The 24,296-nt window shown below is 37.0% G+C and overlaps 1 protein-coding gene across 13 annotated transcripts in view; it reads right to left on the reverse strand.

Annotated features, from left to right (window-relative positions):
* Positions 1 to 3,049: 3,049 nt before the first annotated feature.
* LOC132130988 (neurexin-1-like) overlaps positions 3,050 to 24,296 on the reverse strand; it is a 429,322-nt gene continuing 408,075 nt past the window's right edge. For 7 of the 13 annotated variants that reach the window (XM_059542924.1, XM_059542927.1, XM_059542930.1 and 4 more), the window contains 3 exons: positions 18,214 to 18,542; positions 11,279 to 11,357; positions 3,050 to 5,974 (listed from right to left, as the gene is read on the reverse strand). In XM_059542924.1, the coding sequence (XP_059398907.1) occupies positions 5,178 to 5,974; positions 11,279 to 11,357; positions 18,214 to 18,542 (1,205 nt within the window). In that variant the 3' untranslated portion in view covers positions 3,050 to 5,177. Of the gene's footprint in view, positions 5,975 to 11,278; positions 11,358 to 18,213; positions 18,543 to 21,919; positions 22,010 to 24,296 lie in introns of all 13 variants that reach the window. The other 6 variants (XM_059542918.1, XM_059542922.1, XM_059542921.1 and 3 more) reach the window with 1 other exon arrangement.

Here is a 24,296-nt window from a genome sequence, read left to right on the forward strand (position 1 = left end):
GAACTCATGCCGCAACGCGATTGGCTACTGTGGTTAACACCCACATCCAGGAACAGAGCGGATGCTTCAGTGCGATTGGCTGCAGCAGGTGTCTGTCATCCAGTGCACATCACTGATTTGATTCATCAATCCACATAACAGTCCAGAGAATCTTCACTTTGAACTTTCTCGTTGCCATTGGGCAAGTAGCCAGCGGGGCTGCAGCTGGATGCTATTGAATCTTTCAGTCCTACGTTCATTGATGCACTTCAGTTTAAAATAATAATTGTCTTACAGTAAATTGAATTGAGTAAATTTTGTGTTATTTTTGTTGGTATTATATATATATATATATATATATAAACAGGAACTGGGAGTGTCGATATATGTAGATTAATTAATAACAGTTCATTTTAAGATTCCAGAAGTTTAAGAACTGTATGCTTTCAATATTAACACAATAGCTAAAACAATAAAGTTAAACTTGAAGTGTATAAAACGTTAATTACATCAAGGTTTCCCCAAACTGGGGTTCATGAGGGAACTGCAGGAGGTTTGGGAGTTTAATGAAAAGCTAATAATAAAAATAAAAAATAAAAATTTTATATTAAAATGTTTACATAGGGTATATGTCATGTGACCATTAACCAATTATCAGAGAACAGTGAACATACAAATGTGATACTTAATAATTAAATATTTATTTTAAAATCTCCGGGGTAATTCAAGTAAATATAGATGTTCGGCCGACAAAAAAAAACAAAAACCAAAAAAAAAATCAAAAATACCAAAAATAGTAAATAAATAAATAACAAATCCCACTTTTGCATATTTCACCCTACATTTAACACTGGACTGTCAAAGTTACAGTTAGTCAATATTTCCACTCATGACATTTTGAAGGCTTTTCATTATACAAAGGCACAGCAAGCTAATGATGAGCTGATGGTTTTGAAATGTTCTGAGGAGTCACCGTCAGGATTTCATTTTTAAAGTTACAGGGAATGTTTCATTAATATTTATTTGTATAAAAAGTAGATTGATGAATGAGTGGATTTAGACAGCAGATGGCAGTCTCACGCTTCTGCGTTTTTTTTTTTTTTAATGCAAAGCCCTTCTGTTGATGCTTCATTCTCATTCCAGTGACATCACAACTGTCCATTACTGCTCACTGTCTGTTAGCTCCCGTTACAGACAACTCTTTTTTTTTTTTTTTTTAACAGAGAACATAAAATGACAGTCGTCTTAACAGATATGGCAAAAGAAAGCTTCAAATCTTGCATACCTATCAAACAGTGCCTTTTCAGTGACATTTTAGAAGGGGCTTTTTTTGCACTCATGTATATTTCCTCTGGCAGGACAGGTGCACTAGCAGAAGTGAAAATTTGAGTTCATTCTACTTTGAAGGAAAACGGTAAGAAAGTACTAAATTTTTGGGAGAAAAAAATCTATCTATCTATCTATCTATCTATCTATCTATCTATCTATCATCTTGTGGTGATGTTGTATATATAAAATGCATTTTATTTAAATGTATACACAATTATATACATATATTTTTATATTGTATATAAATAATTGTCTTTAGTAATACTGGGTTATTATCTGACAACATAAAACACGTACGTACTACATAAGTAAACTTTGCATTCCATTTAGCTTTATCCTTGTGATTCGCATTTAATTTACTATTTTACAGAAGGCGGACTTGGTCCTTTAGGTTTGCATCTGCTAGAACATAATTGAAACCACAGTCACTGATTAAATGAAAACACCCATTTAACTAAATGCTGTACTTAAGTGTATTCTGGGCATATTGACCAAATGCAATTTACTGCACTAGATTTACAACAGACCCAGAATAATGATGAAAACAGAAGTGTGGCATGGACAGCTTTTATCATTTGAAAGCAATCAACACTACACAGCTTTTGTAGAGGCTTGTTCTAGATATAGCCTTATAGGACTGAACCTTTTCCAAATTCAAGTTGCCTCTTATTCCTGGAAACTGCTATCCATAAGCATGCTTTTATTTTAGCTCTAGCCTTTAAATAGCTCCTTCTCTACTGCAGTGTGTATAGTTAGTTAGGAACAAGGACCTCAGGAACATAATATAGAGTGTGTGCAGAATCTGGAGAAAGAAAATGTGGCAGCCACTTTCCCTTCCCAGTCCATAAAGGAAGAGTGTTGTTTAGAGACCCGACTACCTAGATCTGAGCAGTGTGACAGTAGAATAATCTAAAGACATCTTTGTATTAGCAGTGTGTGGAATCTCTGGAGTAGGAACCCATCAATATATAAGACCAGATGATGAAATTGCCATGTAAGACAAGGGCTTGACTTCACAGCGTGAGAGTTCTTACAGTGGATAAAACTTGATTTTCAGGCAGGAAAGACGCTGGGAAATAAAAGAAGAAACCTTTTACATTCAATGTTAAAAATTAAAGTCTCAAACTTGTGACAACAATAAATAAAAGTGGAGATTTCCCAACTTGGGCATCTTAAAGATTCTGCCATCAATTACTCACCTTCATGTTGCTCCAAACCCGTAGGACTTTATTTCTACCATGCAACATAAAAATTTAATATTTTCTTCCACAAAAGTTCATACAGGTTTAGAACAACAATACTAATAACATTTTCGGTTGACTTACACTACCATTTAAAAGTTTGGGGTTGGTAAGATTATTATTATTATTTTGTTTTTGAGAGAAGTCTCTCATTAAAGCTAAATTTATTTGATTGAAAATACAATAAAAACTGTTATATTGTGAAATATGATTACAATTTAAAATAACAATTTTACATTTTAATATATTTTTAAATAATTGTTTCATATGAGCTAAACTTTTCCCTAAACCTTCAAAAATCATTTTAATCTGATTTGATCAAAAAACATTTCTTCCTCTTATCATGTTGTAAACAGAAGAGCCTCTAATATCTTTCATGTAATTGGTAATACATTTTTCAGGATTGTTTGATGAAAATAAAGATTCCAAACTCTTGAACAATAGTGTCAATCTCTTTAAGACAAATATTTGTAGAAATAAAAGAGACCACACTGACCAAATCAGTATGAAGTATAGAACCAAGTGTATTTTTCCCTCTGTTCAATGTACACATATTTAGATTTCATCTCACGGTAACACTTTACAATTACATTAAGAACGGGAATATACTTTGACCAGCATAGGTAAATGACAATTATATCTTAAAAGAACAAACAAACAAAAAAAACACAAACAGAAAAAAAGCCCTGTCAATGAAGAAACAAAAACCCAAATGTAAAATGGAGGTATGGCTAGGTGTAATGCTTCATCTGTTACCAAATTCAATAAAATCCCAAAACATTTTTTTTTCACATTTGAAAATCACTTTGTGTAACTGAAGTAATATCTATTGTGAATAACATTTTTGTTTTTCATTTGCAGAGAAAGAACTAAACAAAAACCTCTTTGTAATAACAAGGAATGTCAATTCAGGAAAAACATATTTTAGTGAGAAATATTAACTGTGAGAAATATCTAGACGGTATACAGTTTTTTATTTTTTTTCTTAATTTTTCCTCCTTTCCAAGGAGGTGTCCTTAGATACAAAAGTCTGAACACAAGGTTGTGCTGCTTTATCCATAAAAGCCTTGTCAGTTCACTTCTTTTCACTTTCTTAGGTTTGGGAAGTGGTGAGCTGAGAGTGAGTTCCTTTTTTCCTTCCTAGAAGAGATGCCACACAGTTCTCAAAATATGATTTCACTATAAAGTTCTCTTTATCCAGTTTGCTTCACTGACTGTACTCTCATTTGGATGGGTATTGGGCTGTAGTTTCACACCATAGAGAAAATAGGAGGCAAGAGAAAGAGTTCTCGTAGTCTTGCGTATATCCTTCTCTTGCCGGAGGACGAACAAGGACAAACGCTCACACACAAACACACACACACACACACACACACACACACACACACACGCATACATATCGTATGCTCGATACACACGAACCTGTCTCCTGAAGTGTTTTCAGCAATGTCCTGTATTTACATAGATACAACATCATTCTGTCCAAGCTGTTGTTCAGTTCAGGACAGTCCCACTTTCTGAGGTCTCTTTTGTCCGCATCGTGCTCGCCCATGGTGCTATGAATCCTTCTGGGTGAGATGAGAGTTGTCAACTTTATGTAATTCAAATAAAAAAACTCTAATGGAAAGCTGAATGTGAGTGCATCATGCATGGAACACAATTAGTAGCCTAACAGATCACAATGTTTCAGCACCATGGAGAGAGAGAGAGAGAGAGAGAGAGAGAGAGAGAGAGAGAGAGAGAGAGAGAGACGCCTGCTGAATGCCTTTTGTTGGCTTTTTAAAGTTTCTAACAACCTTCCGAGCTCTTCTACACCTGCTAGTGGAGGTGTTGCTGTCAAAGCAGGCTTCACCATCTGATCTGCCATTCTAAGCGAGAACGTGTTTATGTGAGAACAAAGAAAGAATTAGATTCATGTGTTTCATGGCAGAGACAGATAAATCCTAATTTCTACACTGACAAAAGATACCAGAGTGTAAACGATTCAGACTCTTTGGGTTTTTCAGGCTCCATCAGAAAATGAAATGGAAAATGTGATTCTATCCACCGCCTTTCTAACTGAACATGAAAAAGCTCTCCACAAGAGCTGATGGGAGCATCTGCTTTTCTCGTGCAAATAACTAACACAATCACTTCTGTTCTTCATGAATTATTACAACGAGGCCCAGCGAACGTCTCGTAGATCTCAATTTCATAGCTCTGTGAAGATAATATTAAAGAAACGTTCAGTAATATTACCAAACAGTGTGGATGCATCTGTTAAACCGGCAGGTTTTCTCTCCCTGTCCATGGTGTTCGGTTACTCTCCTGGTGCACGCAAAACATAAATTTTTTATCGCAAAGAGGGCATTACATCATTTGGAATGTAATGGAAGATTTACTTTAGACATGATAGAGATAAAATTACATACAACAATGGCCTCGCAAGACAGATACGAAAGGAGGATCTATCGGTCAGTGTTCCTTCCTCGTCATTCCCTACGTCCATATCTTTCCGTGGCAGAAAAACATTTGGAGAAGTAAACAGAAGATTGTGTGGCTTAAATGTTTGAGGATGCAGAGGAGGTGATTTGAAGTTTTAAAATCCTCAGCACACTTCCTGTCTGTGAACCTCCTCCAAGGTCTCTCTCAGACGTAATACTCCTTGTCTTTATTTTTCTTGCCCTTGGCGGTCGTCTTTGCGATGGCGGCAGTTGTGCTCGGTGTCTTTTCTTTGACTACAGCGCCATTGCTTTCGGATCCTGAATTGCGTCTCTGGTCCACCTGATAAGAACCTTCGTCTCGGTTGCGGTACTTATACATGGCATAAAGGAGGATTAGGATGCAGAGGGCAGCAGCCGCCACGATGCCGACCACCATGCCTGTGGTGCTGCTGGACTCCCGGATTACCTCCACGGCGCCCGGGTGGCCCTTCTCCATCAGGTCGGTGGGGTGAGCTGTGGGCACATGGGGGAAACCAGGTGGGTAGGTTAACCCTGGAGTGTGGCGGGAGGACGGGGCAGGCGGCAGGAGCACCTGGTCGCGGGTATTCATTTTGCCTGCGGGTATGTGGAGCTGGTTAGGGTGTGTGGTGGGGCCGGGGACTGGAGGACGATGGTCACCTGGGCTCTGGCCTCCGCTCTTGCCCACGGCAGGGGGGGGCGGTAGGACCGTCCTGTCTGTGACCATTGGGGAGTTTTTGTAAAAGTCCTCGTCATCGGACTCCGTCATTTCTCCGGAGCCGAAGGCCGATACCTCCATTAGCTCGCCGCAATCCTCCTGGTCTGGAGGGCATGGCGGGCGAGGGTCGGACAGAACGAGGGACTCTTTGGTGGTTTGGAGAGGGGTCAGGGATGTGGGGGGGGCAGGGATGATGGGGTAATGGGTGGCTATGGGAAAGGGATCTTGGGTGTCCACAGTAATTATAGGCAACACAAGTTCACCTCCTGGGATGAGAGAGGAGAAAGGGTGAGAGGGAGAACAATTAGTAAGGACTCGAGAATATCTACATGCACATACACACGCACTCTATTAGTTTGAGAATTATAATTCTATTCTGTGCAATTTATTCTAAAAGACAAAGATTCTACACACAATATATACACATGTAAAATGCTACAATATTTTCTAAACCTATTCATATGGCTAACATAAATATATCTAGATCACTACAATATCATATAAAAAAGAACCAACTCATATCTTGATTAGCGCTTGGCTCTTCTTTGGTTAAACAAGATAGCAAACCATGTAATTTGGGTCACTTACATCAACAAATAGGCCGCATGATTTTTGCATGGAAAAAAGCAAATTACAAAAAACAAAGGTGTGTAAGATGGTCCCTTTAAAAGCACAAAGTTTCTCCCCTTTTTATATTCTTTGACACACTCATCTGTTCTCTAGCCTTTCATTTGACTTGTACAAATACAGATTTCACTTTGCAATAATAAAATACTCTGCATATGTGCACTGTGGGATAAATGCTGTGTCTCGAAATCTAGTTAGATAATTTCTGTCTAATGCCTATATAGGGAATTGTCTATATAAATCTTATTACAAACAAAATGGAAGCTTGTGAGTGGATCTGACTGATCTGAGATGCAATTTAAAGGCAGAAACCTAATAAAAAAGCCACTAACATGGCACTCAAATTCTGATTCTCATGTTGCCGTGTGATTAAGCTAGTTTGAGCTATTTTGAGTTGAGAATAATGCACACAGAGAGCCAAAACATAAAACAAATTATATACACTACTTTTCAAATGTTTGGGGTCAGTAATTTGTTTAATACTTTTTTCAGCACAGTCAGTAAAGCCTTAAATATTGTTATAACTTTAGAAAAAAATTATATATCAAATATATGTATATATATTTTTTACTTTCTATACATCAGAGAATCCTAACAAAATGCATCATGATTTCCACAAAAAATATGAAGCAGCTGTCAAACTGTTTTCAATATTGATAAAATATGTTTCTTGAGCACTAAATCAGCATATCAGAATAAATGCATGAATGACTGCTAAAAATTCAGGTCTGCCATAGCAGGAATAAACTACATTTTAATTATTTATTGCATTTTAAATGGTAAATTACAATATTACTATATACTATACTATATTTACCATTAAAATAACTTAATGACCCCAAACTTCTAAAAGTTAATGAAAGGCTGCTCCATTATGACACTTTAAGACTGTAGAAAAATGATTAATACTTTAATTTAAAAATATTTCTCTTTGAAGCATGTCACATCACATTATGGGATTGCCTTATCTATAAAACAATCGTGCTATAGGCTATTGCTTCAAATTATTTCAGAGTGTTTTAGTGTCAGGAGTGAGCAAATGATGCACAAAAAAGCTAGGCAGGCAGCCGACTAGATTTTGAGACAGAGCCAATAAATAGGGCTGTTGTAGCAATTTTTTAATAAGAAATGTCTGGGTTAATATGTTTAATTTCCAACACTAAACTAAAATAATATGCAATGAAACCAAAGACTTGGACAAATGTCAAACAGCAACAGCTGATATTCCAGATGGGCCATCAGAACCCAACCACTCAACGTCACTGAATGATTGCAACATAATGCACAATCACAAGAGCAATAGCTGAGCACAGAGTAATAATTCCATGTACTATGCAACACGGTTTGACGTCACACCTACTTTACTGATACATGAATGCTTAAAGCGGAACCTAGCGATGGAATGGAATGGCCACTTAACATTATGAATAGCCCAGATGGTACAGTAGAAGGCCGCTCTTCAAGCAATATAACCCTTAGCAGGGCTCCAGACTCATTCTTCCCACTGGTGGCTCTTTTGTGACTAACTTTCTCATTTAGTTGCAAGAGCACATGATTTGGTTGCAATTTTATTTTTTGGCGCTACAACATGGGATTAATCAGTGCATGCTGATGAACTTTTATCATAGTTTATACAGTTTATACATAGTTTATACAGTCATAGTTTATATAGTTAAAGTAAAATCAAACTTGCTGTCAGTAACTGTGCTTGCAAGTATACCAACATGTTCACCTGCTCTGGTTAAGGAGCAGTCTTTTACTTTACTTTAGCATGAAAACCATCCATGGCTTCCTCAATATTCGCATCATTTTTGCTGCATAGAGCATCGCGCTTATCAGTGTTGGGGAGTAACTAGTTACATGTAACGGCGTTACGTAATTTAATTACAAAATTATTGTAACTGTAATTAGTTACAGTTACTAAGAAAAAATTAGTAATTAAATTACAGTTACTTATGAAATTTTTAACGATTACAAAGGGGATTACATTTGAATATTTACACACATCCACATACAGATTTAACTGGTTTCTTTCCCAAATTGCACTGACTATTGAGACATACTATGAGACATACATCCTAATAATTTCCGGGATGCGGAAATACAGTCTGGTTCGTAGAATCCAGTCATAAAAACGGAATGCCTAACGCGGACGGAATATGCCACATTTTGGATGACTAAATCGAAAGTAGGTCAGTACACTTGAATCAAAACATGACATATAGTGTCTGTAAATATTAAGCACAAAAAATGCAATATATGACTTGCACATTTTGCGTGTTGGAAATCAGGCGCGGAATGGACACCGGGAGAACCGGGACAAATCCCGGTGGCCTGGCAGATGATTTGCCCCTCTATTTTAATATTGTCATTGTATAATTGCACGCCGAATGTACTTAAGCGATCATTTGCGAATCCGCCATTTGATAATTAAATCTGTAATAAGTCATGAAGTGTTCTCTCTGCGAGAGAGAGAGAGGACTGTGGAAGCGCACAGCTGGAGCAGAGAAGCAGAACTACTGTTCAGGGTTTCAGGTCAGTTTCATCTGTAAAGATGCTTTTTTTTTTAATCAAGCAGCAGATCGTTGCTCATCAGTCATCACTCAAAATACTATATAAAGGCCATCATTAGTATCTGTTGTAATGTTACAGTAGTAATTTAGCTGAAAAAAAAATCAGATTTTTTTTTTATATAGATTTAGGGGGAGCTACGATAGACAACAACCCAACCCTAACGAAAATTAACATTTTAAAATTTAACTATAAATCCAGAGAAAATTGTTACTATTGTTTAACTGTGGTAACCAAAAATGTAAAATTATTTTACAAATGTATTTATTTAAAAATAAATACAAATCCATTTGCAAAAAAATAAAAATAAAAAAAATAATAAAAAAAGGTTATTTTACTTTTTTATATAGGCTAATAAAAGCATGGTTAATTTTTGTAAGGGAAAAACATGACTCGTGTACAGGATTTTTCAATAAAGATATTGTAGTATTGTAGAGTATCGTATTGTAAAGTATAGGTTTGTTCAATCTTGAGTATTAAAGTCATGAGAGAGATGGATAACAGGGCAAAATAAAGAGACTGAAGAGAAAAATGGAAGTGAAGGTGCAGTTCAGGAGAGAACTTTTAATTATTTTGCATGTCCCCAAATTAAAGATTTAAACCTTTTTTTATGTCAGGTCCATACAAAAAATAGTTTTGTCCATGAATTTGTTTGTAGGAGTTTGAATTTTCCAGTCTGAATTTTTTTCCCAGTCCGCCCCTCCTGTAAATTAATGGCAAAGACATGGTTTCATTTACTACACATAGGCCTACTGAAGCTCGCAGTGTTTTTTAACCTCTGCTGCCTCAATATAGGAGTACACGAGCACATAAACATAATTTCTAGAACTGCTCTGTGTCACTTCATGTGCATTTTACTTATTTTGAGAAAACTATCATCATATACAAAGAGACAGCAGTTAAAAAAACCACCAATGTTTCAGGAGTTTATTACACAGAATATGTCACATGCTTATTAGATAAATGTATTTAAGTTGATGTATATGCTTTTATTTATTATTCTTTAATTTTCACAAATTTAGAAAAGTAATCAAAAAGTACTCAAAAGTAATTAGTTACATTACTTTAATAAAGTAATTGAAAAAGTTACACTACTATTACATTTTAAACAGTGTAACTTGTAATCTGTAACCTATTACATTTCCAAAGTAACCTTCCCAACACTGGCTCTTATGCTAATGCGGCTAGTATTAGTCTTAGATGTCACGCCCATGGACCGTTGGCTAAATGTCTAATGCATATGCGACACACAAGTTAAACACTTCAGGAGTGTCGAAGTCATCATCGGATTGGTTGAATTCAACAGGATTTCCGTGAGACGTGTGTGTCGTGTTCTTTAACATTCCGCCTGGAAACAAAGATACCGTTGCGCCAAACCCTCTCACGAAAGAAGAAAGCCATAATGTTTACAACTGTGAAGATGAGCCCTTACCAGGATCAACTAAATGCTGGTTTTTTAAAAGTATGTGAAATATTTAAAGTTCGCGGCATAGAATCTTTAAAATATGTCCGAAAGTTTTACACACCGGTCTGTTATTGTGGAAACATTTCCACACTTCGAAATGTGATGTTGAACGAAGCGAATTTTGACTGGTTGTTTGACATGTCAATCAAAAGGCCTCATGGGTTGGCCTTGGCAAATGAAAGCTGCCATAGATTCCAGACCTTTAGTCTAGGTGCGTATAAACCAGGCTGTACACTCGAAGCGCTGCACAGTTCAAACGAGTGGCGCAGTTTTGTTATGCTTTCGGCTTCGTTTGCTGTTTGATCTTTCACATATGAAACAGAAATGGCAGTGCATATGAATTGAACAATGCAGTGGTTGCGGTCTGGAGCCCTGCTTAGTCTTAACTCAGCCAGATCAGCTCATAGTTTCTAAATGATCTGCTGAGCACTAAAGCATAGCCTCTTCTTTGTTAATAACATCTATAGGGTTAATATGGGGCAAGACTTCTAGTAGAAAAGCATTATGGCAAACAGAACTCACATTAGGAACGCAAATTAAAATTGTGCTTGTAAGCCTGAAACTAAAGTGAAACTGTAAAATATATATATTTTTAATATGAATGTTATTTCCTGACTATCTGCTATAATTTCATTTTACATATAAAACGTTTTCTTACTGAACACTGACATAATGTATATAAAATAACATCTTAAAAATTAACAAACAATTAAAAATGGTTAAATTGAAGCTCTACAAATTATCTACAGAACTGCAGTATACCCAACCAGAATATATCTGTCATTAAAAACCTCTCATTTAAAAAAATAAAGAAAGTATTTTGATCTGATGTTTGTGCTGCCTGTGAGATTCTGGAGATTGTGAGGGTCTGAATGGCCTCAGTGCTGCTGTGTGTGTTTTTACTCACCAGTGCCCGGCTCACACTCCTCTAGATCCTCATCATCACTGGGACATTCGGCTGATGCCACCAGCAGGTCATCCGAGTTCTGAAAGTGAATACAGGTACATTTTTGGAGGCAGATTCCCTTTAATCTGATTTCTCTACAACATTCTCTGCAAGCGGTCTGAAATTGTTGACTTATTTGGCCAGTTTTCTTTTAAGCCCACTGCTTTTGTAATATTAACAGTTCGGCATTTTTCATATCAAAACTTTTCAATCACTTTTAATTAACATTTTTCTACTTTTCAAATACCTTTTGATATTATAGTTTTACCCTTGATCCGGACTTTCAGAAACTATACAAATTCACCATAAAAAATGATTATAAAAATGTTAAAACGATGATTTCAACAAAGAAATAATAAACAAACAATTTGTACATTTTTTGTTTGATTAAGAAAAATACAGTTATTTTCATCACTATCATCAATTTTGCCTTTAATAAAGTTTTTTTGTTGATTTTAAAAATCAGTGTACCAGGGAGAAGAGCATACCTGAATACAAAATAAGAGAATATATACTGTATATAAACACATACACACTCACAAAATATATACTGTATATATATATAATGTCATTTTAAAAAACTTTAGTGAAAATACTTCCAGAGAATGACAGTTCTTCTGTAATGTATGTCCACTGTTTCAATAATCTTTTCTGAAAGTCCACAGGCTCAAAAGCACCCTCAGTTGAAGAAACACCCATTGGATGCTACTGCATTTGTTCAGCTCTTAGGATGCAGTGATGCTAGACCAAATGGCTTTGCTGCCCCTTGGTTTGACCTGAGTTTGAATTAACATTCCTGACTCATACCTCACATTCATAAAACATGTAATTGGATCTGGGGCATGACTGATTTGGGTGCATCAGTTTGTCCTTTCCTATCGAGAGGTCAGAACAATTGTGCTGTTCACTCATATGGGCATATTTATCTGTTTGCGATGCTGGGAGCATCGGCAGAATGAGACTCCCCTTTTGAGGTATAAGAAGTTATTTATCGATGGTGACACCAGTTTGTGCATTCACATTCTCTATTTTAATACACACAAACAAAAAACATCGCTAGAGGAATACCTTTACATATGCATGCAATAAAAACAATCATGGTAAGCATCATAAACTGTTAAAGAGTTAATGCAATGAGCCCTAAAGGTTCATGTGTGTGGCTTCCATGACTAACTGAATTGGCTTGTAGACAGTCTTTGTCGGTCTGGCTGAAATAGTGCTGTATTGATCTATTCCACATTTGCTATCGTTTTTTTTGTTCGTTAACTGTTTGTCAGCTATAAATATTTTAAAACCTCAATTGGGCAGAGTTAAATTACTTTCGAAGGAAACCTTATTGAGAAAAACATTCTGTTTCAAAGCCTTTCCGTCATATCAGCAATGTTATTATTATGCTTCATTTACACCAGATATACAAAAACTTTTTGTGTCCTATTCATCCATCAAACACTGATGTTACTGAACTCTACTGAAACCAAAAAACAAAAGAACAACAACAACAACCTTAACCACATTATATATACAGAAAGCTCCATCAGTGTTATTTTAAATAAAAAGCCTTTGAATGATCAAAGCATTTACTGGGAGAAAAGAAAAGCTATGACAAATTTGCTTGGTTTTTGAGTCTGATTTACAAATACTGAAGACTCTGACATTTCAAACTTCTAATTAAAAGACGCTTTGCAGCATTAGTTTTGCCTGACTGCGTTTATTAGAGGATAATTAGCGCGCTTCTTATCTGCACTTCTGCATAATGCTTATGTGTTTGCTAAGACAAGATTATTAAGAGCACTGAAATTGCAGGTTGTGTTTTGATATGTGCATACATTTCTGACAAATACACCATGACAAATGTTTTTGACATGACCAAAAAAGAAAGGCGAGGACACTTTAAATGTCCTAATCCTTTAAAGGGAAGTATAGTGGTGTGTCAGCTTGATCAAGGGCTTACTTAACCACTACTATTCACAACGGCACAATTTCCAATGGGCTGCATGTGTGCTGACGTGAGCTGTGATTTACGTGGTGTCATGAAGGTTCACTTCAAAAGCACCACAAATTTGAAAGTCCAATTTGAGGTCACGGAAAAAGCAATCTTAGAACAAAAGATTTATGCTGCTGGAGGTATGGACGCTTTGATAGAAAATAGCAAAAGCCTCTCAAAATGAGTCTGAAATAATAACATATGTCTGACCCTGCAGCTCTGACTGATTTTCAGAACTCTTGATTTGAGTTTGAAATGTACACTGAGTAGATTTGCCCTTCAAATATTCAGTTGTGTTCCTCCACATTCAAGATCTGTTGTGAGCTGCCTGGCTCCCTATTGTCTGCAAAGGGAGCTGCCTTAATAGGGAGAATCTTCATTGACAGGGAACATTGTAAGTGTTTTGGTCCAGAACTCCCTACATTAGTCTATGTTTACCACACAAGCCATCCCCATGGACTTATTATTACAATTTATTGCAGTAAAGTGTGACATTAGCATTCTGCTAAACTAATAACAAAATGTAGCTAAACTAGCAACTATTGTGTACATAACTGTGTGACGAGTGGGGCGGGGCCGAGAGCCGTGGGAACAGGAGCGAGGCCGGTGGAGTGATTGGAAATGAGCGACACCTGCTCGACCCACCGGTCTCGAGTCCCACGGAGGAGATGGAAGGATATAAAACAGGAGCGACGACAGTGACGGACGAGAGAGGACCAGGCCTGGATTTTAGTTGTGTTTGGTTTTTATTTGTGCGCGTCAGTAGTCACGCTGTTTTGTGTTTATTTTGATTATTAAAATGTCATTTGATTGTCCGCCGGTTCCCGCCTCCTTCTTACCGATGATTATGAAGTTTGTACATTGTTACAAACTGACAAAGAATTCATTTCAACAGTGTAACATTAACATGTTGCTAATCTGATGATGAAATACTCTTCATGAGACTGACTCACAACTGATTTTAATTGTGGGATTAGCATGTTAGGAAATACTCTGCATAGGATTATATAGAAATACATAGAACCAGGTCTTGACATTAACAACTGCCAACCCGGCAAATGAGAGTGGATTTCAGCCACTTTTGTGGGCTGAAATTTAAGGATTTCCGGGGACTTTAAAAAGTCTTAAATGCCCTAACTGGTACAAGAAATGTCTATAATAAATTGAAGAGGTCTTAAATTTGGGGTCAGAAAGACAAGAATCGCGATATGTGTTGATTTAATTTCACAAGGTTGTAATTTAATTTAATAGATATGAGAGCTACAAGTTTCGAAGTCAAAACGCGGCACGGGTGTTTTTATGTGAATGTGTCTCTGAAGGGAACTGACTGTTTTCAGAAATCTTTTTATGGCATTTTTCATTTTATCTTACCTACTTATAATGCCTGATAAACTAGTTTTTATAAGTGCAGCGCTGCTTTGTGAACAGCCATTACTGGGCAAATTGCTATATTTCTGCCGTTTCAAAAGTGCCACCTGCTGGCAGTAAATGAATGTGCATTTTCAATGAGCCAGTCTGATGTTTTTATTAAGAACAATGTAAAATTAAACCATATTTTTACGCAGCAAACACACAGTTGTAAATGTGAACCAGTGGATTGATAAAAAGCTAAAATGCCTTCTAAAAAAGTCTAATCAATTAAGACAGTAAGATATATTTATATGTTTTAAATTAATTAATTTTAATTAGATTTAATAAATTAACCGTTTTAATCTAAAATTTATATTAACTCACTAGCCACAGTGGCTGGTGAGCAAAAAAAAAACCTGCACAGAACATAAAAATATTGGTAACATAATAAATTTGAACTACACACATCTAGAAATGTTCTTTTAAATGTCTTTTTTACACTGTGAATGATAATATAGTTCATGAATGAATTTGTAGTCTAGACACAGTGTTTGGTGCTCTTCCATATAAATGTCTTACTCATCTTGGGGAGAAGAGGAGAGGAGTGGTGCACTGGGACTTCCTTGGCACTAAGCTGTCTCACTCAAATCCCCATTTCCCTGCTATTGCTTTGTATGACTATTTACAACCAGGGCAGTGTGGATTAGGAGTGGTTCACAGCGCACATGTGAGAGAATCCACGCCTGTCCTCATTTACGCTAATACGTGCTGCTAGTGCCTATGGACCTTGGCAGTTTCACTATGATTGACACTGATTGTTATTGAGCTTGCCCTTTATTCTTATCAACATGCATCTTCTGATCAATGGAGTTGAACAGCACATGAATAAAAGATGACAGTGGGGGAGGCAAATGCTCCTAACTTGCTACCAATATGTTAGATATGACACTCAATATCCTCCATATTATTAGCCTTATGTTCCAGCGTTTTACAGATGCTGTCATTGTATACATATATACACACAGAGCTGGGCAGATTACTTACAAATTGTAGTCCATTACTGATTACAGATTACATTATGAAAACTGTAGTTTATAAATGTAATCTAGATTACTTACCATTAAACATACCATATTTATATTAAAAAAGCAAAGAGAAAGAAAATATATTCCATTTTTTAATATTAACATAATAATATGCATTAAAGATTCAATTAAATCAGGGCTTCCCCAAACTGGTCTTAATATAAGAACTGTAGTGAGTTGATAAAATTCTAATAATTAATTAAATAATACAAATGTAAAATAAATTATCTAATTCTGAACACAAAAATATTAATATTTAATTTGTTTACCTGCATGTCAGTGTGACCATTAAGTGACATGCAATTTTAAACATGCAAATGTGTTGTTAAATGACTGAGATATTGACTTCCTCAGAGATATTTCATGTAAATATTTAATGTCAAAGGGGTCTGGCTGACATAAAAATTTGGGAATCCCTTTGTGGGGATCCTTTGCATGGATCACAAAATTTTTTACATGACATTTACATGGCTATTTTATATTGCAAATATAAAAAAATCTAAATGGTATGACACACAGGATTTTTAGACAGGAAAATTTAAAAGAGAAAAAAAGAATAATTAAGGATAATCATTAAATTAAGATTCTTCATAATAACAATGAATAGTAATGATTTACTGCCACTGTGTGAATAATATGTAATCACGTAATCCATAAAAAAATTACCTGTATTCTGATTATGACCATTATAAAATGCAATATACTCTAATTACGAGTACTTGATTTATTCATTTTTTTTTTCCCAGCATATGATGTTTTTGAATTCATTGGTTTTATTAAATTGCTTTATATTTATATAAATTTATTGCAAATTCAAGAGATTTATGGTGTATTTGTAAACAATTTTTAAATGTATCTATATACACTGATAAATATACAGGAAATCATACAGTAGTTTTCAGGCGCGAAAACAGGCGCGTCCGCACCGCATCGAGTTAAAAACATCTCGGCTGCATTCGAAAACTGAAAAAATACTGCCTTCGGAGGTCGCATTCCAAGGTAGGAAGGCATCAAGGCACGTCTGAAATCAATGTCAGCTTCATTTCCAGTCTCCTGAGATGCCTTCATCTGGCCGGTTTTTTGAAAGCAGCATAGATGTATCCTTCGCTGCCTTTGATATCCCACAATCCTGTGCGTTGCATTCTGTGACAGTTAAGCCAAAAAATAAAGATGGCATCTGAAAGTTTCGGTCGGTGGTCAGTTTGTGTGTAAATGTACGTTTCTGAAGAACGTTTTCCACTTTTTATGTAATTTCTAGCGAGAAATTAATATTGCAGTAATGAAATATCCACTTAGTTATCACCAAAGCTCTCTATATTTTGCTGTAGATCATTAAACCATTACTCTGCCTCAGAAGCCTGTCTGAAATCCGTTTCATGAGGTGCCTTCGGGCAAAAATGCTGCCTGCAAAGTCATTGCCTGATTAGACAGCAAGGCAGCAAGTCACCTGCCTAAGTTTTCGGATGCAGCCCTCAACTTTTCAGAATGCCGCAAGCGCACCGTGGGTCATGTGACAAGAACTAGCCAATCAGTTTCATCCTTTCCCGTAACAACGTTGAAAGCTCAGCTAAGATGAAGGAACTGCTGATCATAGCTGTATATGGATTGCAATTTTGAAATAAATTTAGTAGCAGAGCTACTGCAAGCGATTTTTAGTGCTGCAAATCCATTTATCCTTTGCTGAAATTTCCGCGTCTTCATGGAGAGAGCACATCGTGGTTGCTTAGCAATGGCAGACATCCCAGGGGCGCAACTGCCCGAGCGCTTTGGAAAGAAGGAGAAAGCGGCGCGACTAGCGTTTTCTACGCGTTTTTAGGCACGATATGTGAACGGCCCCTAACGCGTGTTCCAAACCCGCGCCAACACAGACTTACTTTATTTTTTATTTTATCCTTACTTCAGCCGCTACGGGTGATCATACCAATAACTTGTAATCTTTGCAAGAATATCAGAATCATGCAATGAGCAAGTCTGCATTTATTAGACACTAATATCACATCAGTTTGTACTTTTAGAATCGCGGAATCTGCTGCGGTCGTTCCATCACATCTGCGGCAGAGACCTGAACCAGGAAGTTGGTCACCAGATCACACAGTAACCAGTTAAACCGTAACAAGAAAATAATGACTTGAGAAAATTGCAGGACCGCTCAAAGGAAATGTGACTAATAAAATACTATGTGTGGGAGGAATGAAAGGAAAAGCATATGTGGGCAAGATATATCCTGACACATGCGAATCTGAGCATTATGATTCTTGTCCTTCAGGGCCTTCCAGATGCAGAGTGATGGCTCTTTTTCAAGCAATAAATGACAGATTTTTTACCCCAGGGTGGTCTGTCCTGTCAGCTCTTTTAATGCTCATACCAACTGGACATCTTGTAAAACAAAACTCTTAATAAACGCAACAAATTCCCTCATTCAGGAGACACGGGCCAACAAGAGACCTGTCTCTCTAGATGAATTCACCCATCCTTACCTGTGTAATACTGTCCTTCAGGCTAGGAGAGCGCTGTCTACGGGTGGTGGTAGTGGCCATGGTGGTGGTGGTCTCCATTATGGTCGTGGACATGTCCGGCGCAGCTGGAGGGGTGGCCGAGGTGGTCTCTGTGGACAGGACGGAGGGTGCGTCCCCAACCAAACGCAAGTTTCCTGTCACCTGCACATTTGGATCCCCCTCGGCGGCCAGTTTAAGAACTTGCAGCCCGTTGTAGTACAGGCCTGAGATCTGGCCCTGGAACGACCGTCCCTTATCCTGACCTCCCACCTTTATGGCCGCCTGGCTGTTGAAGATAGTCAACTGCCGACCTGTGATGGATCAGAGAGGAGATGGAAAGAGAGCAAGATATGGAGAAAGAGAAAGAGAGAGCAGTACGACAGCAAGGAGAGACAGAGAAGCAAAAAGTGACCATCAGCACAGGCTGTTTTTATTGTCACCAGCAGGATGTTTAACACTTTTAAGCTGATAACACTTTTAACATTTGAACCTGGTGATGGTAATCTCCAATTCTAATGGCTTCCGTTGCTGACCCGGTTAGTGCAGGGAATTAATTGTTGTATTAAACATGATGCCAAAGATCAATCCTGAAACCTTAGGTGGCTCCTCTATGAGGGCCAGATCGAGAAGGCATGGAAGAGCCCCTGTCATTATAGAATAATGACTGTATATTGCCATTTGAGCCTTATTAAACTAGTAGGACTAAAACTGTGGATAATGAACAGAATAAGGAGGACCAAATTGGACATAAACAATAATTTGTGAGTATGTAAAGAGTCTTGGGTATGTTTTATTCAGAGACAGAGGCCTCTTTGATGCTAATCTGCATGAATAAGTGTCATCTGCCAGCTCGAATGCTAATGTGTCACTGAAGCAAGAGAAGTTTCCCTTCCAGCCCTAGAATAGACATGAACATGAACACACACCCACACACACTATGCCTCTGCACTGAGGATTTCATCCCCTGAATCTCCATAGAGTTGTCACTGAGTCATTTAATTTAGAATATACCACTGGTTGAATTGATCATTGAGTCGATGATCATAAAAAACAAGTAATCTAAACCACTATTATTAAATCTTTAAAGCTGCAACAGGTAGTCACAGCACTACAGGTTTGATTCAAGTGGTTTTGAATTATAACAGTGAATGTTACGAAATCTGGCTTAAGTTTACAGTAGATATAATTTAATGCCAACAAATCCTTCAGAATTACTACTTAAAGAGAAAAAGGATGGTTAACTCAAAGTGCCATTTCCTTTGGCCCCTGAGAGCTGGACTGCCGCCATCCATTTATTCCTGATGAACAGGTACTCTGACAAAGTTGATTATGAAGTAGGCAGTTGTTATCCCCTCTGTGAAAGTCACTTATTGCTTAATGAAAGGCTGCCATTTAACACAAGTAGGGTCTCAATTTTAACAGTTGAAAATAACCAAGTTTGACATGAGAGTGGAGATAAAAAGACCATAATCTTGGAAAGGCATGCAATAGAGCGGGTAGAAGCCAGATGGCCACTTTCCACTTGCACATGTTCTTTTATTGTACAGTGGAAAGATTATTCTGATTAATGTGTGACATTAAGGACGGTTACATATGCTGACATAATACAGTGTGTAAAGTACCACTGAGAAAATGGCATAAACGATAGTCTCTCTTTATCACTTAAGTGAGAGTAGCACATGGAAGTTGATAGTTCCATCATCATTTGCTCATGTTGTATATATATTTAGATATTTTAGGAAGATATTTAAATATTAATATTTTGAGAACTGTTTTTGCCTATACATTGAAAATGAATGGGAACTTTTTTAGACATATTTTATTGATTTAGCAGTGTTGAAAGAAAAATTATATATGATATAAAATTATTTATTTTCTTTTTTATTCATTCACTGGAATAAAGCAACCAGGTAAGTGTCTAAAATTTCTCTTTTTGTGTCCTGCGGATGTTTGGAACAACATGAGACATTTGTATAAATAACGGCAGAATATTCATATTTAGGTGCATTGCACCTGCTATTTAAACATGTGCAATGAGATTTAATTTCCTCTGATGTCTGGCATAAGAGAAAAAGGTTTTTCTGTGATTAATTCAAGGTTGGACAGATCTGTTCTTTACGTCTAAATGTGAGCCCCGGGAACAATGGTTAAAAGATTTAATGGAGGAGAATGAGGAGACCAAAGAGCCTTTGAGATAGACAGCATGAGGCACAGACAAATTACTCACACAAAGACCAGTCACTCAGTAAAATGTACCATTCATACAGGACACAGACCTGATGTATGAGGGCTTTGTGTCATTATCGTTACTCATAGATTGGAACTGATAAATAATTACACATGTTAAAGGGACATTGTTAATCACATCTGAATGTGCAAAGGCTGACAGCAATCTTCCTCTCATTTGGTAATGAAAATGTCTTTCATTAATATTTAGACTGTTTAACCCTCTGAGTTAGGGGTGTTCGATTTAAGGGGTTTAAGATGAAATTAGCTTTAGTTTAACGCCCTATTTATATCAAACAGCGGAAATAAAATCAGAACATGAGGAAATGCTCATCGCATGTACATAAAATGATATATCGAGAAAGGAGGTTATTTCGGATGCACAAGGGAGAGCTAAACGTCTGAAATGACTTTTAGACAAATGTAGAGATGAACTTTGGATCACATTATACTCTGCATGTTATCGAGTTCAATCAAGAAAGATATGCATACTAAGAAAGGTCAGTTTTCATTGAAAAAAAACTGTCCAAGCGTATTTGTTTTACACTTAACATTTAGCTTCGATGTTAGCTCAGCACATGAACAGAAAAGGAAGTTTGCATATAGATGAAAAAGGTGCAACCAACCAAAAAGTCAGATAACTTACACAGAGTAGAGCATTAATGGCCAATCTTCTTTGATAATGTGCTTGAGCAGGTGTCTGAGATTGTTTCTGTACTTTAATAACAGAGAAGGTTTCTTGGGGAAAATCGAATACCATGCAGGATTCATCTGTTTATAGATATCTCTCGGGTCCAAAGATTACGACACAGTTAAGTTTTAGACTATAATACAAACGGTCCAAATAATATAATCTATAATAATAATAATAATAATAATAATAAAAAAAAAATCATTACACTCAAAGGGTTAAAGGGGATTTTGAAACTTTAGTCTGATTTTAGTGTTAGAAGGAGAGAGAAAAAAAGCAATAGTCCCTTTAACTGCATGGGATTGGAAAATATAAATCTATATTTTATAGCTAAAAGTGTTTTTAAATACCCTTGCTTCAAAATTAGCGAAGTCAGAGGGGATCACAGAAGGAAAACATAAGACAGCAAAAAAAAAAAAAGAAAGAAACTATTTACAGACAGTTGTTACAGTTATGGAGCGTTGTTAGAAGGTTAGTCAGGGTTATGTTTAAGATTAAACCTTAATCTCTGAAGCGGTGCAGTTCTAACTTTGTGAAGGACATGATCTGAAAAGAGTAAGCCACATGGAGAAGAGCGATTGGATTTTTATTATGAGTGGGCAGCCACAATTCACAGTTTGTTTTGGCCCACAATATCCCAATGCAAAGTCTTTAGGTTTTAGAAGGTTTAATTCAAAATGGCTTGTAGCTTTGTGGTTTTAAGGGAACTGCACCTCTTACAGAGTCTTAATAAGTCATTAAGTCATTGTTTAATTAATCCATTTTTATTACCTTTGTCGAGTAGCCACTCGTCAACTACCCGACCAAGTCTGTATGGAATTCTTTGCCTGGCTATAGCAAGCCGTTCATTATCAATGTTCCCTTCAAAGAATTTAGAGAGACAGATAAGAGGTTAATATCTGGAAGTTCAAGCGTCACATGGTTAAAAGCATGGCAACAAGTCTATCAAGTTTAGCAAGTTAGGAAGTCTAAACGAGCTTTATGCTGGTAGTTATGTTGATTTAAGTTGGATTCTTAGTTATTAGACAGTTTAGAAGCTCGAGACTAATTAGAGCATGTTTAATTCTGTTTAGAAAGCTTTGAGGACATATTTAGTGATCGTTTATCTTCTAATTTCGGTCTGGTTGATTGTGATGTCATCTTAGCGAATAATACTTGAGGAAAATTTCAATAGGACAACAATCATATCAGTGATAATGTCACATATTATGTGCAGTTATACAATGGCAGTGTCAAAGCTGCTCCGGAAGACATTTTCTGGTCTCTACAAGAAATCAGAGTGAGGACAATGCAATCAGTGCTGCATCTAGTATCAAAATCTCGATGTACCTGCATAAATTAGGACACGTGTAATTATAAAAAAGCACAAAAGATGTAATTGACTCGGTGTCATGGCTGCCAGATAAGAAAGAGCGTGTATCTACAGTCTACCGGTCCTGTTTTCTGACAGATCCCTTCACCAGAGCTAAAATGAGCTCTCGGGTCCTTTTACTCACTCAAAAAAACAATCTCCTAATATCACTGCTTTCTCTTCCCTGCTCTCAACCACTGACTTGTCAAAATCCACAAGTCATCCTAATACCCCTTTATACCAGTTTGGTCAGTTTAGGTTGTCACACAGTGATGTTTATTTCCTCTCAGACATCACGTATACAGCTTCACACTGGCTGAGACATTCCCACAAAATTTCAGTCCTTCATCGAATCTAGTAAATGGGTCAACGACATGATAAAAAAGTAACTTAAAACATGACAACTTCTTTGTATCTATGTTATTTTCATACAGTAAGGTTTTAAAAGGCTTTTAGATTTTATACCAAAATTATTTCAAGATTATATATATATATATGAAATCTTGAAATAATTTTGGCATAAAATCTAAAAGCCTATATATAGTAATTTTTTACATTAACCCCAAAAATGTATAAAAAATTATTCATAAATTAAAAATCACGCTTATCATAAAAGAGGTGTATTCAAGTCATCTTATGTACAAACAACGTTTTTTGTTTTGTTTTACAAATTATAAGATACAGTACAAGCTGTATGTGAGATACAGTACAAGCCCTCCGTTCGTCCTATCCACCCTGCAACCTGAATGAGGGCCAAACCTGCCACTTCCATAAGCCTGTTAAAAGAGCTCATGTGTGACAAATTCTGTGCTGAACCTTCAAAGAAAACTTGAAATAGGTCTCGTCCGTGAGTAAGTGGCAAAAAAAGTGAAAACAAACCAATCCATCCAAAAAAGTCTGCTCTGGTGCATTGCTATTCATAGACTTCCACTAGATTCTTATTTATGGGGCAATGTAATGGTGTGTTGAGCAAAATACAGAGGTGAGCGGTCAGTTTCAACCGCATCCGCAGGGAGCAGCAAATCTGCCATCGGGGAACATATCCGGTCATCTAATCCTCAGTTTTAATTAACTGAATTAACGGAAGACGTTAATCTAAGCGATACACAGCCAGCTTCATTTACACACGTGAGCTTTGTGAGTATTGGATGACACGCGAGACCTATATCATCATTTTTGTAAATCCCTGTGATGACAGGTGCCACATAAAAGCCATGCCATTCCATTTAAATGTGCAAAACTCCGTTTTAAAGGAAGCATGTCATGACTGTGACGACTTTGAAGCTGGGCTTTATCCCTGTGCTTTGGAAAGGCTGCCCCATTTAACTCTCGCCACCTGAGGAGGCTTAAGGGGAGACCTGGAGGATAGGAAGCCTATGTCGCAGCAGTAGAAAAACAATTTTCCCTTTCAGAAATCAGACAAAATCTGAAACCTGAGCAGCAGGGAGGCAGCACCATTTAACCTCTGGAAATTTCGAGACAAGACCCCACACATGGGGGGTGGAAGGGGCATAGCAGGTAAGGTTCATTCATTTGGCTAGAGATGTATTTTTGCTAAGGACTCCTTGATGTTGCACTAAACTGCCGTGGAGCAGCACATTCGAGAAACTGAATGAAAAATGAGGACGGTAAAGACAGGATAGCTATTAGAGACAGAGAAAATGTCTTCCTGTGGAACAGCAGCTATGAGAGAAAGGCAGCTCCCTAAGCATACAGTGGGGAGAGAGAGAGTTTGCTCAAGTTTAATTGGAAAGCACACAAGGCCTAGGGGCCGCAGAGCGAGATGTTTGTATAGGA

This window comes from Carassius carassius, chromosome 47 (genome assembly GCF_963082965.1).
Source record: "Carassius carassius chromosome 47, fCarCar2.1, whole genome shotgun sequence".
Classification (NCBI taxonomy): domain Eukaryota; kingdom Metazoa; phylum Chordata; class Actinopteri; order Cypriniformes; family Cyprinidae; genus Carassius; species Carassius carassius.